Below are 16,992 nucleotides of genomic sequence, written 5' to 3' on the forward strand. Positions count from 1 at the left end.
TGTAACTGAAATAAATTATGTAGTGTCCTGAAAAGCCTTAATGACCACTTATTTCATTAAGCAATAATAACATGAAGAACATAAAAGTTTTAAATTATATCTTTTAAATTGAATATTTAATAATTTTGTATTGTATGGTAAATCTCAAAGCAGAGTTCAATACATAAGCCAATGTTACATTTTTTGCATTCGTAATGCGAGTCAGTCCTGAGATTATGTTTAACGCAAACAGCGCATCTTCGTCGCCAAGAATGTTTATTATTTTCTTTAGTTATGCAGAAAGTAGGGAAATGCTTCTACGTTAACCGAAATGGAAAGTCGTTCGAATGAACTCTTAACACTAGAACTACCGATAATTGACACGAAGCTATTTCTACGAAAACCAGTGAAAATGACTAGACTTTAAAAAATACGTAATAATAGAATATTTTTATATTTATTGATTTATTACTTTCTTACAGAAACAATTCCATGTTATGTAGTACATTTTTGGTATTTTTAATCCATCTGGGACCATGATCGACCTAAACGAGGGTTGACAGATTTATAAAATTGTAGAACCAGTCATTTTGACTGCTATAGTGTTTCTAGCGTTAGCATCTAGCGATTCTAGCGATCGATCCGGAATTTTCCTGATATCTAATATCGTCATATCGAATGATACGCGGTAAAAATTCTAAAAACGTGTGGCAAGTTGTAGAAAACGAGGAGACTGGTTAATTGGGGTTCGATAAACAGATTGCAGGACCCTTTTACACTTTGACAAGTATCAGTCATGTTGACTGGGATTGGTACAAGTAGCCTTGACACAAGATTATTTTCAGTTTGAATACATAAAAAACAAAATAAAACTGATTATATTATTCTTTTAGTTATCGTTGCGAAAGTCATTACATCATTGCGGGAAAAAATATAACACGAAATAGGAATTTTAAAATAAAACCAATCGATTCGACTGGTGTGGTAGTTCTAGTGTTAAGGTTAATGTGATCTTAAATACATAAATAAGCAATCCAGTAATTTCGTTATCTTACAAGGATAGAAAAGAGAAAAGAAGAAAGAGAAACGGTTAAAGGAAAGTCAAAGATTTCTCCAGCGAGTTGCCTAGCTCTCGTCACCGCTTGCACGCGAATGAGCCTCTCTTTATCCCTCTGTTTCTCTCTCGCTCTCTGCTTTTCTCCTCCGCTTTGGTCGCCGCGTAAACGAAATTAAAGCGATTTGGAGGCGAGCCAGCCATCGCATCGCGGCGACGCGCGACGCTCGCACGCGCCACCCCTCTCGGCATTCCGATCCCTCGATCGATCCTCTTCCTCGAGGGACAGGATACACACGTACGCTCTCTCTCCGCTCTCTCATGGACCGATGCTGAATCGCGATTGGACGGTTATAAGCGGAAACGCCGACGTTAAGGTGTAAAGCCGGAGGAAAGAGAGAGAGAGAGAGAGAGAGAGGAACAGAGAAAGGAAGAGGAGAATGTCGTCGATATAGATTGGATATCCGCGTCTTTCGCTCGGCTGGTCTGTGCTGTCGTTTCAGCATCGCTGTAGACGAACGTTGCGATGTCGTTCCGTTTTTCTATGACGATCCTGCGTCACTTGGTGGCTTTATATTTCTAATAATGGGAGTGCAGGCTTGTTTGTGTGAGTTGTATCGCGTACAGAATGTGCGTAATGCAAATTCTATTTCTTTGATTCTACTGATTTATTCTACTTGTATTTTACTAATTTATTCTACTGATTTATAGAGATTTATGTGTAGAGGATGGTTGGTCGGTGAGGTTTAATGACGAGATAGTTCGTTGTTGAAACCGTTGAGTATATCTAAGATGATTAAATAAATTAATGTACAGACATAATTCGCTGAGATGCTCGTACTAACGGATTCGCTAAGTCAGTGTATAAGTCGCAAAATAAGATTGCTAATTAATACTCGATAAATACTCGCTAGATACTCGTCGATAACTCGGTAGATAACTTTTAGATAACTCGTCGATACTACTGATAGAAATACAAATTTACATAAAGATCCACTGACGCAAAGATCTAATTATTATTATTAAAATCAAAAGCTCCAATAGAGGTTATTCGATTTCTGAGAAAGCTAATTGTAATCCTAACAAAAGCATATGTATATACCTTCTGAAATGTAATGAAATCTAATCTTAAATATTTATTAAATTAAAGTGTGAAATATAAATAATCTTTTAAAAGAACCAAGCTTAGAACTGAAAGTTTCCACTTTGATGATTTTATGATACGAGTTCGAATATTTGTGTATGTAAAAGCCTGAAATTTCTAATAAAATTGTCAAATAGCTCAGCGTCACTACGAAATCACAATGCCATCTCGTCGCTACCGAATAAAACTGCCAAATCGTACAGCGTCATGCTACAAAATCGCAACAACGACGTTACATCGATCGTCTGCACCGAGTTTAAGACCACCAAATCGCGGAGCGTCATCCTTATGAAATTGCAAAGACACGCGTCACGCCGCTTGTTTCCACTATTTCCTATCTAAGTAACAAGACGATGCTCTTGCTCGTAATTGCAATCTGTGTCGTGATGTCTCCTGATAACATGGTACGCTCCTTTTTAGTGTCTCGATTCTGCGATACGGAACAGAGATGAGGAATTTAAAAAGACGTGTGTAGATTTCTGCGATTCTTGGTCGAGTATACCTGCACAATGGCTAGTAGAATCGAGCAATTCGTAAGCGATGATTGAACAGTTGTAAGACTATCACGCCATTATATGTATAGCGTCATTCGCAACTATTTGAAAGACTGAGAAGTCTTTCTTTATAAAAATTTCATTATACTTTTTCAAGCTTGTTAGGGTGGTACTTTTGAACATCGAAGTAGATGACTAAATGTAAATTCTCAAAATCCTGTCTTACGTCACGGTACGATTTTCAGCTTGTCCTCTGAGAAAATTAACCTTCTATGTTAAAATTATTAGAATTAGCTTGTTCCTTAAAACTTTCTTCAAAAATTCGGATTCCCGCGACATTATAAATGACTCGTTTAAAAACCCTTCGCTTACAGATTCAGAGGATAGAACATACGATAGATATGAATAAAAAAGATCAAAATTCTATGTTAAAATTAAAGCAGCTTCGAATCTTTCGTAAATTTCCATCGAGTTAATTATCTGTGAATTGATATTTCTGAGTCTTCGTAAATAGCTTCTTATAAAATAGCGCCTCTTCACATGGATTCCATACAAAATACTCGAATAGTAAATAGCTCGCTATTAATGCATTATTACTGAAACTATTCGAATTAACCATCGAACGAAAACATATAAAATCTGATGGACGAAAAGGTCGTGATTTCCCATTACACTCGCCAGTGAACCACCCCATAGTCCGGAACAATAGCGCTATGACGATTCTCGAAGGCTATGCAGGGATTTTAGGCACAGGGGAAAGGAAAAGGGCATTGAAAAAAGCTGAAGCGTATACGTATGTATGTACATATGTATACGTGTGGTACTTCGCCTCGACGAAACCCTTTCGTGATTACGCGAGTCTTATTTGTATCTCGCTGGTGAACACGTTGAATGAATATAGCGTCGCGTTAAATCTCGGATCTTTCATTCCGTCGCCTTTCCAGCTCGTAAGATTCGCGTCGTTCCGTGCCACACCGTTGGTCCGAGCTATTTTCTTCTCGGCACGTTCCTCTCGTCGAGACTGCACCAACGACGAGAAGAAAGGGGGAAGGAAGAAAAAACGAAAGAAAGATAAAAGATCCAGTCCGTATATTCTGTACCCTTAAAATAGCAGCAAGAAGTTACGTTACCCTGTTCCGCAATAATCTCGTTCTTCCTCCCTCTCTGTTTCTTTTGGTTTTCTTTACTCTTCTTCTTCTTCTTCTTCGTCTTCTTTGGTTCAACGTGGTATTTCGTAGAATTTCTGCTGTCTAGTGTTCATTATTATACGTTGCGAGCTGGAGAGCGTAGAATTTGAAGAGGATTAATCTGGAAGATGAATTAATTCGTTATTAGGATTGTCAATCTCTTAGGTACAATATTTTCTTTATTTAGAAATTTATTCATGCGCCGTTTCGCAAGCATTCAAGAATTCAACTAACATCGATTTATTTGAATTTTTTGATAATAGGAGCTTCTATCTATGACGTTGACTCGGTTAACAAGTTAAAGGTACAGTCTCTAGCTATCAAATTAGGACCACGTGCAAAGATTTAACTTTTCCAACTGTAAAGTAGAAGTATTAATCGTTATTACTCCTACAAACCTAACTTTATTTCAATTCGTAAATTCTCCGCTGCTGTACGACCATCCGATCGGTGTTTTATATTTCAGCCTAGCAAGATGCCATTGCTGTAAGTTGAAAGTAAGTTAAGCTTCTTTGAAATAAACAAAAGGAGTTGTCAGACAACTCGATACTGGAGCAAAAGCTTTCAGAAAAAACAGCCAATAGACATATGGTATTTTTTATCCGAATAATAGATTTACTATTAAATTTCCCTTTATATCTATAAGTATATATGTATATAATTATACAACTATAAGGAGAACAAAATTCTTGAAGAGTCATTATAGGTATCGAGGCAAATATTAGGAAGAATCAAAAATTAGGAAGAAATATTAGGAAGAAATTTCCAAGCAAGTTCTTCTCCCATAAGAGCTCGTCGATCAATATCAATGAAGAATTTTGCATTTACTGGAAAGTTGGCCGGCAATGTGTTAACAAGCACGTTTCACAGAAATCGTAATAGACGACCCTCTTATTTATCCGCTGGAATAATTCCGCAGCGAGCATTGTGTATTAAAACGCGTAAACAGGAGACGCCGATTTCCGGCGGTGTGACGACCAAGCAAGAGCCATTCGTAATTCTCGAGCCCCTTTCCATCGCGTTCTCATCATCCCCGTGGCTATATACGTTTCTCTCCCTCTCGCAGCCCCCTGGCCTAGCTCCAACCCCTACTGGCCAGAGAGCGCCGATCGATTTAATAACACGGCCATTTTCCCGGCTCCCGGACCGAACACATCCTACGAACCAGTCGCTCCGTAACGCTTTCCTCCACCTACGATCCGCTCCTCTCGTCTATCCTGGCTTGTTTAGTTTCTCTTATCGGGCTGTTCGTTCGCTGATTTCGCATCGAACCTGGCCGAGATTTGTTGTTCATTGAACGCAGCCACGTACAGAGGGGAATTTGACCGTGGCGTCGAATCTCTCGTTAACCAACGAATTTTAGTTGCTTTTGCTTCTCCTTTAACGTGGAATTACGTATCGAGAGATGGAAGCGAGAAGATACTTCGTTGAGGTTCTACTTTTTAGTTACTTTTTTCATTGACTAAATATTGGATATTTAGATTGGAACTAGGTCTTCTGAGTATTTTGCTTTATAGATAAGTACTTCTTTGTTATTCACGCATGTTAGAATTAGGTTTAAGTATTTTCGTTATCTCGGATTGTAAATGTATACCGTTCTATATTATTCAGGTATTATCAGAGCTAGGTATTTTTGTCATTTTGCATTAAAGACGAACTCTCTTCTATTATTTAGCATATTATTTATTATTTACAGATAAATATATTTTATTATTATTTAAGATTTGAATTAGTATTGGGTATTATACATTGTAGCCTCTTTGTTATTCAACCATGAAAATGGATTTTCTTTGAGAAAAGGATACTTAGATATGGATATGATTTTCGTCACTGGAAAGTCTATTATTTTCTATGATTATTTCCTTCTTAACTTTCAACTGACTTACATTTCAATTTTCCTGTCAGCGTGTTACATTTTTCGTTGTATAAATACATGTTCTTTTTTAATCCAGTTAATAGAAGATGTAAGATTTAGTAGATGATATTAGTCCGGCAAATTTAAGCTTGAAAGAAACGTTATACATTTTATATGTAGCGATTTAACACGAAATAGAAGAGAGAGAATGCAATCATCCTCGTGGAAACGGAATAAGAGAACGTTTGGAAGGGGGTAGAAACACAGGATAGGGTCATCGATGTGCCCGTTCATCATCATCGTCGGCGTCTGACTGGAAGCGACAGTCACGGGCGCGTCGCTAATTTCCTGTTTTTCCGTGCCCGTTAATAAAGGGTCCACCCCCTGTGTGGGGGTGTGCATTGTTTTTCCGTTAATCGATGGCCATGTCGAAAGCTCTCCGCCGTTAAAATCGTTAAAATCGTGCAATAAACGTCCTCGTTGGAGAGCGTGGCCGGTTATTGCGAGTGTGAATCGTGCGTGCGCTGATATTTATTCCAAGACAGATTCGTTGGCCGACCAATTTTATGGCGACGTAAAAGCCATCTGCCGTGGCAACTGCGATTTGTTCCCGTCCTCGTGTCGATCTGAAATCGCCTCGATATCGATCTCAGAATGTTTTTCAGCGGACGATAATTCTTGTTGCTATAATTCGATGTTCCGATTGAAACTTATACAACGAGTGTGGAATATCGTGCAGCGACATGTGAGGAAGCTGATTTACCTTGAGTTAGTCTTTCTATAAATTTAAATAAACAATCAATCGATAAACTTTATGGAAAATTGTATTAAAGATTTTAAAAATAATTGTATTTAATACAAAACCAAGTAAGATATTGTTAAACTAAATTAATTTCAGTCAATCAAAATTAAGGAACTTTTTCATGTATAGTACCAGGATTGACAAATTTCGTGAAGAATGCGAGTTTGGAAAATTGAAATTTGGACAGGCAGCTTAAAAATTCGATTATTGCAAGCGATTCAAGGTGTCTTCATGCTGTCACTGCCTAGTTCTCCCTAGTTCTGGGTAGGTGGCCCGTACCCAGCTGGCCAGCTCTCACACCAAAGCTTAATCACAAATCGATAAACGTGACGCATCGCGTGCTGAAACTATAAGACCGCACTGGCAGTCTTTGTCTTCGTTTAGAACTCTGTGTTGTTGAATTTTCAAGAACACGTACTGCTACCGATCTACAACGAACATCAAAGACATATTTTTTTTTCATCAATTTCTCTCGTACAATTTTCCCAACGTCTTCTTCTCCCTCCAGTGGATTTCATTTTATTTCATTCAATTTCCCTAAGATATACAAGGTGGTACAAGCGGAAAGGGGGTGATTCTACGCGAAAAAAGAAGTCGAAAATATAGAATAAAAATCTTTTTTTTTTTATTTTTCCATCGAGACAACGATCTACAGTGAGATCCGTTATAACGAGACGCGATGAAGTGCACGCGTACCGAGCGGAAATTCAAAGTCGATTTTCTCGAAAACAACGCGTCAAACGAAAAATTTTTATTCTATATTTTCGACTTCTTTTTTTGCCTAGAATCACCCCCTTTCCGCTTGTACCACCAGTTACCAACCACCCTGTAGGATTGGTCTCGTTCGATTCGTTGGAAAAACGATTAGTCGAACGATTTATCGCGCCAATGTTGTGGAAACGAAGAACCTTCGATAAAATTGTCTCGTATAAACAAGATTACCATACGTTTAATTCCTCTTCGTTACGCGAATCCACGCAGCCTTCATTTATCCGATCGAAAGATCGTTGAAATCTCCAATTATAGATTTTTTTCCTTTTCAATTAACGATCATTACGTTGCTAGAAGCGTTTCGCAACGAAATTTCATACAGGCTGGCAGAATTCTGTCGAACGAATAAACGAGATGTTTGTTCGTCGTTTCTTTAATCGAGAATCGTTACGGAAGTTGGCGTGGCGAACGTAGTCCGTGGTCCCGAAAATGGCGGACTGGCTTAATGCGCGCCATCTCTCTCTGTCTTGCACTCTGGTCGCTCGGTTACTCGAATAATGGATTGCCATTAAAGCATCTACGTTAAAGAGGAAAGCACGTAACAGCTCGTGCACCGTCGCTGACTCATTAAGGCAAGAAATTTGTGACTGTATTAAAAGTCGAGTAAAAAATGTTATGTACGTACTTGGCGAGGATGAGCGAAAGAGTAAGTTCAGAAATGTAATTCCCGTGTCTCGTATAATTCTCGAAACTATCTCTTAACCGTTTCGTCTTATACGTGGTGTTTATTAACAGGCATTATTAGAATATTTATTGGCAGTATTGGTAACTAAAGAGATTAAAATGATATAATGAAAATAAATGAAATTATATAATTTAATGAAGAAAATATGTCTTTATGTAATATGTGTACATACTTGACAAAGTATCATAGAAAATCCTCGAAAATGTATCGTAGTACATAAAAAAAAACATATATGAAGAAGTCACATATTTCTCATATTAACCACTCTAATGATTCTAATGTTAACAGACTCCCGTTTTATTTTTTTTATTAACGACTCTTGTGCTTTTAGCCTCCTCTGTCTCTTTTTTTCAACTTTTTCCAATCATCGCACAAACTTCGTACACTACAATTTTTTAAATTAACGTGACGTTACCTTCAGCAACTGTAGCGTATCAAAAGAATCTTGTGCCGTTTGTTCTGCGTACCATGAAAACGTGGAAGGATAGAAAAACTCCGTGAAAGAAAAGTTAAAAATCGTGAGAACAAAGTAATTGCGATGAAACCAAGTGGGGAAGAGACAAAATCCATCGCGATAAAATTTCAATTTCCCATCATGTAAAACATCGTAACGCGTGCGTACGTACTACGTACGTACATCTATGTATACATATATATATATATATATATAGTTATATGTATGTACATAACACGTATGTATAGTATGTATATATGCAGTTGGAGTATTATGCAGTTGCTCCAGTCGGTGAAGTAGTCGTGTAAGCCAGCCGAGGGTTCAACGTCCGGTATAAATTAAAGCGGCGCTTGGATTTCAATGCCACGGCCTTGCTCAAGGCCGCCGTACTCGTAGAAAATCTATGGTACATTTGCGACCATGTTCGTAACAATAAATTGTAGAAACACGAGAACTCGACTATACTCGATTCGTTCTTCGATTAACGAAAAATTGGGGAAAGAATTTCAAGGTCGATTGATCTTTGATTTCTGAATGGTAGATAAAATTTTATTGAATGGCGTAATATTATTGATTCGATTAATAAACATTAACTGGTCACACGCATGGACCAAGCACCTCAGGGTTAGATTTTAGTTCAGTTTCTGACGCTATAAATGATTCGATATTAATAACAATAATTCATTCCATTTAGAAATATATAGGAAATTTATTTTTGAAAGCATAAAATAAATATTTTACATATATTTGCATGTAGTATTCTTAATTTATCGCATCTATGAGTGAAATTACGAAAGATCTCGCAAACTGATTATTTATGTAATCTCGTGCTTTTACATATCGTTGACCAGTCACGGTTGTATTATTTGCGTTTGCATGTTGCATATGCATACATTAATTTACGCAATTATACAAGTATAAAATTATGTAAGTTGTTCTACTTGCTGTTTGTCGTATAGGATAGTGTTTGTTTTTTAAATTATTGTAATTAAAGTTATTGCAAAATTTATCCAACGTTATTATGCAATTATGAACATAGAGATTAGTGGCGCGCATTAAATTATTAAGATATTTCCACAGATGTATAAAAATTAACAAATGCTTTAGTTTATTGCTCGTCTAAGGGCTATGCCTCTTCTTAATTATCGTTTTCTACTTAAGAAAATACTAGTCGTCAAATTACAGCAGTAGATATTTGCAATGATTATTAATTAGCTAACTGTTTAGATTATAAATCTTTATATAAAACTTTAATATTAAAATCTATGACTAGCGTTTAATTTGCCAGGAATCAAATGATTAACTTGTTCTGTGTGTCTCCATTACATTTAATTTCTAAAAAGAATGTCGAATGGAAGCTTCGATTATACAGTTTAGTTTCAGTTCGATTCGAGTCCATTATTTGCCATTGAAGTTGAATCGTCTTCTTCGGTATAATTTCATTCAACCGATACTTACAGCTATCTGTATTCATTGATGATTCTACTTAAAAAGAAAGAATAGAAGCTCAGCTTCGTATATAAGTACGAAGCGTAATCGCAGCCAGTCAAAGCACTATCATTATTCGAGGCAAGAACGCGTAATAGAGGAGATTTAGGGTAATTTCATAGGGACCGTAGGATATCCTCGATGCTTGATCACAGTCGTATAACTAAAGAAAGGTTTTATGAAAATCGTTAGCACTTCATGAAAATTAGAAAGTATCGGCATCCGCCGTTTTTATTTATCTCACCTAAACGGCATCATCATAACGAGTTCCAGCAATGTGTACACTGCAATTTATTCCTCGCTTCCTGTTCTGCGTATCATTACGATCGTTGATACAGCCGATAACAATTTAATTGTTAATCGCCTCGATAGGGATAATTCGTTGTACTAGGGAAATTTAATCGGTCAAACCTTAGTGTTATCCTGGCACAACGACAGGTTATTAACAATTGGTGTAAGTTATTACCAATTTGAGAAATAAAAATAAACCTACGGCGCAACTCCATTTATTTCAGTGGAATTTTAGTTACCTGAACTCATATTATACGAGCGAAGGATAATAAATGGTGAAGAAAATTTGTGAATTCCTATTATGTGAACTCCAGTTATATGAATTGTTCATTCTCTGGTAGATTCAGATAAATGGAGTTCTACTGTATATAAAAAAAGACACAAACATATAAGACGTGTTACTAAAGACAATGGAAATTCTGAAAGCGTAGCTAAAACCAAAGAAAAAGTCGCAGCAAAAGATTAGCGTAATGTTTCCTTTCTTCTTTCTTTCTTAAATCTTTGAATGAAACCTGCGGAAATTTTCCATTCATGGATTAGTGAAACGTTAAGGAAACTTCTAATCTTCTGAATTGATAATTTCTAAGGTATTCCTCTTTTTCCCTTTTAATTAAATTGCTAAATTTTGTATTAATCTGTTGGAATTTTCTTTTCATTAATTACTGAAAAGATATTGAAATTTTGAATCTTCTAAGCCAATGATTTTCGAAATATTTAAACTATCAGGTTTTGGGTTGTGTGTAAGCAGATAGTGAGGTTGTTCTTGCGCATTTCAATCTTTTCGCATCGTTCGCGATCGGAGTTTCCAGCGTCCATTAACGGGGTTACATAACGAGGGCGAAATATCTGGCCGGCCCTCTAATTATCTCTTCGTTTCCCGAATTTACAAATATTTTTCGGGAACGCCGTACGTACGTGCTGGCGCTCTGTGAGCTTCCCGTACTGAATTATATTTAATTCCGGGAGGTAAATCAATTGCGTATGACGCTCGCGGATAATTGGTTAATTAACTGGAATTGCCGACGGGTGTGTGCGTGTATGCACCAGTATCGTGTTACACGAGCACGAATCTGAGTGCTCAACAATGTTTGCAGCTAGTATTGGTAATGAAAATTTGAAGCTTCTTTTCTGCTCTCCCGTTTCATTGTTAGTTAAACATTTAATTAAATAATGGAATCTTTAACGATTACTTCAACGATGGTTGGCAATTAGTAGCATGTATTTTCGGCAATGAATTATCAAAGCATCAAATTCCTACCTTGTAGCATTTGGCACTAGACTGTAGCGCCATTCGACAACAAAACTTTCTAACGGTTTCGTCGGTACACATAGTACATTACCGAAGCGTAAGGCGGACAGGCTAAATGAGCCTTCAATATCCCTACGATCCTTCCGCCGAATATTTGGAAGAAGGAGTACGTGGCAACAGTGGCGGATGCCTAACGAACGAGTGCGTAGTGGGGATATTGAAGGGCGACAAAAGAAACAAACACGGACGAAGAAAACAGTCGAGTTTTAAGCACGAAGTGAGAATAGTGAGTTGGAATTATACGAAACGAGTCGAAAGTGAGGATTGGTAAATAAATAATACTGTTGAGCACCGCCGAGTATTTCTTTGGGACCAAAATCACCTCAAAACTAAAGAAAATGGGTTGTTTGAAAAATGGCTAGCAGGACGCAGAGGAGCAACAACTTTATTTCAACTGTATATACGTATGTTAATAATAGTATTCAAATTGGCAGTAGTAGTAGTAATAATAATAATAAAATTACAATAACAAATAACGGAATTGAATAAGAAAATATCCAAACATTTTGTAAGATCGTAGATAATTGTCGAAATGATCGAACTTGGAGGTTATGTAAATAGGACTACTTCTACGTACAGCTTTGTAGGGATGATTCGCTATGAAGTTATCGCAATATTATATATCGCAATATTATATATCGCAATATATAAAGAGTATTCGCAATATCGATCGCAGTTGTAAACCGAAAGTACATCCCTCACAGACGTTGTTTTTCTACGGCGGTAATATATCTGTTATTTATTCATTTTACCACTCAACAAACACGCAGAACAAGCATCATTTTCATTTTTTCGTGTAACACCTTTAGAATATTGTTCGTAAATTTGCATATTAGAAAGTAATGGGTAAAATCTCTCGTCAATATTAAAACTTAAAAATGCATTAAACATCCCAACTGTACCATAGCAAGAAAAAAAGGAATACTTGAATTTAACGATGAGTATGTATCACTATAAATTAGCTACAGATATTGTTAAGTATAAAAAGCATGATATATTATTAACTAATAAGTCGATTATAAGTGATGGATACGATAATTGGTATATTACAAGAGTTCAATTCAAACTGAAATTTTGTTTACAATCGCGTCTAATAAGTAGGAATGCCTATAATATTTAGCATAAATTAAACGTTTCATGTTCTAGTTATCTTATTAATAATGCACTGACTCGTGAAAATATTCCATAGAAAACTACTCCTGTATACATATATTGTATATATAATCATAAACATACATATCCTAATAGAAGTTTGTTTTTCAAAGGAATTAAACAATAACGTCTCTACACTCGTGTAAGTACGTGTAATTGAACGTGCCAATTTGATTTTGATTGCAGCGTATTGGCCTCGAGGTGACAGTGCAGCGTCGTCGTTATTCGGCGGAATGCCGGGCGGGTATGGATTGGGGGCCCATCATTTACCATCGGCTTATGCTATCTTGGGCCGTGGTGGCTCTGCTCCTGGATTCGGGGGCCACACACCAGCTTCCGCTCCACCACCACCTCCATACTCCCATAGCAGCCTTGGTACTCTGAGTGTAGCTGCCAGTCAGGCTGCGAGTTTAGGTAATTTCATTGTTATCCTACACATTATAGAGATATCAATGTTAGTATAGAATGGACTGTGTAATTGGAGGGTTCACAGGAATACGAAAGTAGCAATAGAAATATATAAATTGTATTGTCTGAAAAGGGAAAAACGGTATAGGTACTTAACGGTTTTACATGAATCGCGTAGAGGAGAATCAGTGGTAAGTTACGCTTGTCTTTCATAGAAATTTTAAAATTCGGTAATCTGTCAGGTAGTTTTCTATTACCTATCCTGATTGTTTGCTTGATTTAGAAATAAAATAAATTTCCATTACCTGTCTGTTCTTGAATATTTTCAAAATATTGATAGCTGTAATATTAGCTATTTTGTAAATTTGATTTTGATTAATTTTGAGTTAGTTTTTATTGGTTTACTTGAGTTACTGAACAATAAAGCTGTCTTCATATTGCACCAGTGTCTTCAATTGTGAAATTTCATAGGAGTTCATATTTTTTATTCGTAAACTAAATGTATGAATTAAACCTATAATTCAATTTAAAGTAATTCAGCGTAGTATTAACATAGGCATGTTTGTTATCGCCCTAAAATTTCATTTTACAAGTTTTGACAATTTGATGTCATTCTTTTGTTTGCGCGTTTCAGACAATAAACGAATAATAAACAGTATCATAAAATATTAACCGATATATTCAACATTAATACAAACAAATGAATATTTACAAAAACATCATACAAGAGAAATTCGAGCGTATCTGGGTTAGTAATACATGGTTAATTTGCTGCGGTTCTCGAATTTTTATGTCCCAATCTCACTCTTGTTTTAACAAGCAAAAGGTGAAATTGGAACAAGAAATCATGCATATCAACAACGATTTTTTCATATGTTTCTTCAACTTTAAACATTTTTTAACAGTAGAAAAACACGATTGTGGTCGAAAATGTCTTGGGGAACACAGCAGAATGAACAATAATAAAGTGTTTATGGTTATGAACGACTATAAGATAGCAACGTGAAAATGAAGCTAACAATTTGAAATTTGTAGGTATCAATCCTGCTAGTGCAGCGTGGTGGACAATGGCCTCACATTTAGCTGCACAGGACTACCTCGCGAGGTTACAAGGAGCGGCAGGGCTACCCGGATTTCCGCCTGGTGCCGAGAGCCTTCTGCCACCCTATCCTGCCTCTCTACTTAATCCCCCGTCCCTATCGTCACACAAGTCTAGTAAGTGTAAGTATCACAAATTTACAATCTTTCATTCTTCCTTATTTAATATTATTCCTGTTCATTACTTTTGTTCGCATTTGATTCTAATAATTTTAGATTAGATCGTTTAATATTTTTTTTAAATGCTGTCAATTTCACTATATAATTACTGAAATCACACAAGATCAAAATTCTTCAGAATTTGTTCAACTCTTTCGCTACAATAATTAGAAAAGATACAGTCACGTGATAAATACACTGTATGAGACACGTGTAATTGCGTTGGTACCGTATAATTAAATTATCTAATTATATCTCTAAATACTTTTGCAATTTTATTTATAAAAGATGCTTTTAGTAGTTTATCTCTTGTCAACGAAATAAACGTAATATTTTAACCATATTTTTTAAAAATAACTGTACACACAAGTCAATGTCACAAGTATAATACTGGTTTTATTGCTCTTTGCAAAAACTATAGTAAAACAGCATTTATCTGAACTTCATTTATATATTGCGACGAAATTCTAGTTATGTTTGATTAAACGAACTCCTGTCGACTTAGTCTACTTATCTGAATGTAATCCCGGTCTCAATGTGAATGAAAAATTATAAATAATAGTGAAAATCAATACCTTCGAATCGAAATTAATTCAGATAAATGAAGTTATACCGTATTCCTTCAGAAGATATGAACTCTTTTTATATGGCAACCATGAATTATTCTTTGTTATAAGAATCGTAATTACAAATATCTAGTAACGAAAGAGTAAAACAACTTAGTAATTTTTAATCAAACTTTTGAAATTTCTTTTATCTTTCTCGTACTTGGTGGTACGTACAAAAGAATGAAAAATGATAAAGTATCTCTGTTTCCTATGAACCAAAAGCTAAGTCAAGTAAGAGTCACAAGACGCCAGCGAGCAGTAGCAGCTCGACGACGCCGAGTATGACGGGCAGCAGTTTACCAGTTTCGACTCAAGCACCAGTCACGTCGTCTCATCACAGCACGTCGACCAGCAGCACGCCGAATTCGCAAACGAACGTTGTCAGGTACGAGTGTGCACGCTCGTTAAATCGATGGTTTTCCCGTTTTCATTATTTTTTAACAGACGCCCCGCGTCCGCAGCGCACTTACCGTTTCCCATTAATTATTTTTCCACGCTTGCCGATACGCCTACAGTTCTGCGAAAGAGGGCAGGTGAGAGATCGTTAAGAACGAACAAAAAAACGTAAAAATATAAATAACAACGACGAATCTAAAAAAAAAGAAAAGAGAAAAGAAAATGATACGTAAAATGAATAAAAATGAAAGGGAAGAGGAAGGAGATAAAACAAAACGAATCGAAAGAGATGCTCGTGCACGATCGATATTTGTTATTCGCAATTCATGGGGTATTTTTCTCTATTTCCATTTCTTTCTCTCTCTCTCTCTCTCTCTCTCTCTCTCTCTCTCTCTCCCCCCGTGAATTCCGCGCTACCGGCACTCTCCTGTTCATTTAACTTTCATACGATGCTTGTAACCGTGTAATTTCGTTGTTATGATTGCTCGATGGCCCTTAACGTCGCGCCGTTTTAAACAATTTGTCTTTTAACTAGTCACCCGTTCCGTTGTATTTAATATTCAAAATAGTCGCGGAAAAAAAGACGATTACGCGCGGTTAACATTTTAGCCCTTTGTGGACATAGATTACATTCATCCTTTCGCATATTCGTCTCTAATACCTTTGATGCTGTATTAGAAGCTCTTATTATTATAGAATGATTCCTTGATTATAAAATTATTTTTATATCAATCTTATTTAGTTATATTTATATTACAATAATTAATTCAATATACGATAATCGTGTGCTTGAAGGGCTACTAAACGCATGGATTGAAAATTTAAATAAAAGTATCTCGTTCGTAAATCTTGCAAGATTCGGTCGAAATGCAAACAAGAGATTGAATGATCTAAATGATTATTTAAATTATATTTATTTAGCGATCCTAGCAGTATATTAGGAGGTGTACGCCTGCCACCTGATACGGAGATTATCAAGTACACGTCGAGCATAGTCGGTCCAAAGGTTCCTGGCACAACGAACCGCGGGAGGAAGAAGACTATATCCTTAGACACACCGAGTGTGAGTGTGCATCCACCGCCGGTACCTGCTCTGAGTGCTCATCAGACAAACACCACGACATCCTCGTTAATGATGGAACCGAGAAAATATAATCGCACGGGGGTAATTATCATTTTCTATTTTAGAATGCTTTGATAGAATGGAAGTAGTCTAAAAAATAGTTATATAGTTAATTTACCTTAGGGTGAAAATCTGTGTATTCTCAGCCAAGAAATGTATAAATTTTCTAATTAAAGGTTCATCAAATAATTGAAGACAAGACTAGTTAGTAAAGTCAAATTCTAGTACAAAAGTCTGTATGATTTTAAAGATTAAGACACATTAGTATACATATTTATAAACGTTTGAAAATTCGCAATAGAATCCTCTAGATAAATATAAATGTTATATGTCATACTATTAGTATTTCATACTAAATATCTCGAGGACAGTGCATCCTATAAAATATTAATTAGCGTGTAATGAGTGTAAGAATCACCACATTTCTGATCTATTTGATATCAGATATCTTGTGAATAGTGCATTCCATGCACTGCACAATATCAATCAAGAATTAAATCTGTTTAATATAGTCGGTTGGCTGAATTGAAGAGCT

General features: G+C 36.2%; 1 protein-coding gene and 1 long non-coding RNA gene across 20 annotated transcripts in view; one reads left to right on the forward strand and one right to left on the reverse strand.

Moving 5' to 3' along the window:
- Nucleotides 1–3,149: 3,149 nt before the first annotated feature.
- LOC138182895 (uncharacterized) lies at nucleotides 3,150–11,584 on the reverse strand. 2 transcript variants are annotated; one of them, XR_011173924.1, is made up of 4 exons: nucleotides 11,463–11,584; nucleotides 4,257–4,342; nucleotides 3,802–3,979; nucleotides 3,150–3,692 (listed from the first exon to the last, which is right to left on the reverse strand). It is a non-coding gene; the product is annotated as an uncharacterized LOC138182895 (long non-coding RNA). The 2 variants fall into 2 exon arrangements; XR_011173923.1 differs by lacking the exon at nucleotides 11,463–11,584 and adding an exon at nucleotides 8,387–8,467.
- Nucleotides 11,584–16,992, forward strand: part of LOC138182894 (bromodomain adjacent to zinc finger domain protein 2B) — a 31,176-nt gene continuing 25,767 nt past the window's right edge. For 8 of the 18 annotated variants that reach the window (XM_069119238.1, XM_069119247.1, XM_069119245.1 and 5 more), the window contains exons 1-6: nucleotides 12,175–12,454; nucleotides 12,852–13,079; nucleotides 14,109–14,294; nucleotides 15,161–15,323; nucleotides 15,454–15,471; nucleotides 16,256–16,499. In XM_069119238.1, coding sequence (XP_068975339.1) covers nucleotides 12,451–12,454; nucleotides 12,852–13,079; nucleotides 14,109–14,294; nucleotides 15,161–15,323; nucleotides 15,454–15,471; nucleotides 16,256–16,499 — 843 coding nt within the window. In that variant the 5' untranslated portion in view covers nucleotides 12,175–12,450. Of the gene's footprint in view, nucleotides 11,740–12,174; nucleotides 12,455–12,851; nucleotides 13,080–14,108; nucleotides 14,295–15,160; nucleotides 15,324–15,453; nucleotides 15,472–16,255; nucleotides 16,500–16,992 lie in introns of those variants that run through there. The other 10 variants (XM_069119249.1, XM_069119255.1, XM_069119251.1 and 7 more) reach the window with 4 other exon arrangements.

This window comes from Bombus flavifrons, chromosome 8, assembly GCF_040668555.2.
Source record: "Bombus flavifrons isolate JBK064 chromosome 8, iyBomFlav1_principal, whole genome shotgun sequence".
NCBI classification, from domain to species: Eukaryota; Metazoa; Arthropoda; class Insecta; order Hymenoptera; family Apidae; genus Bombus; species Bombus flavifrons.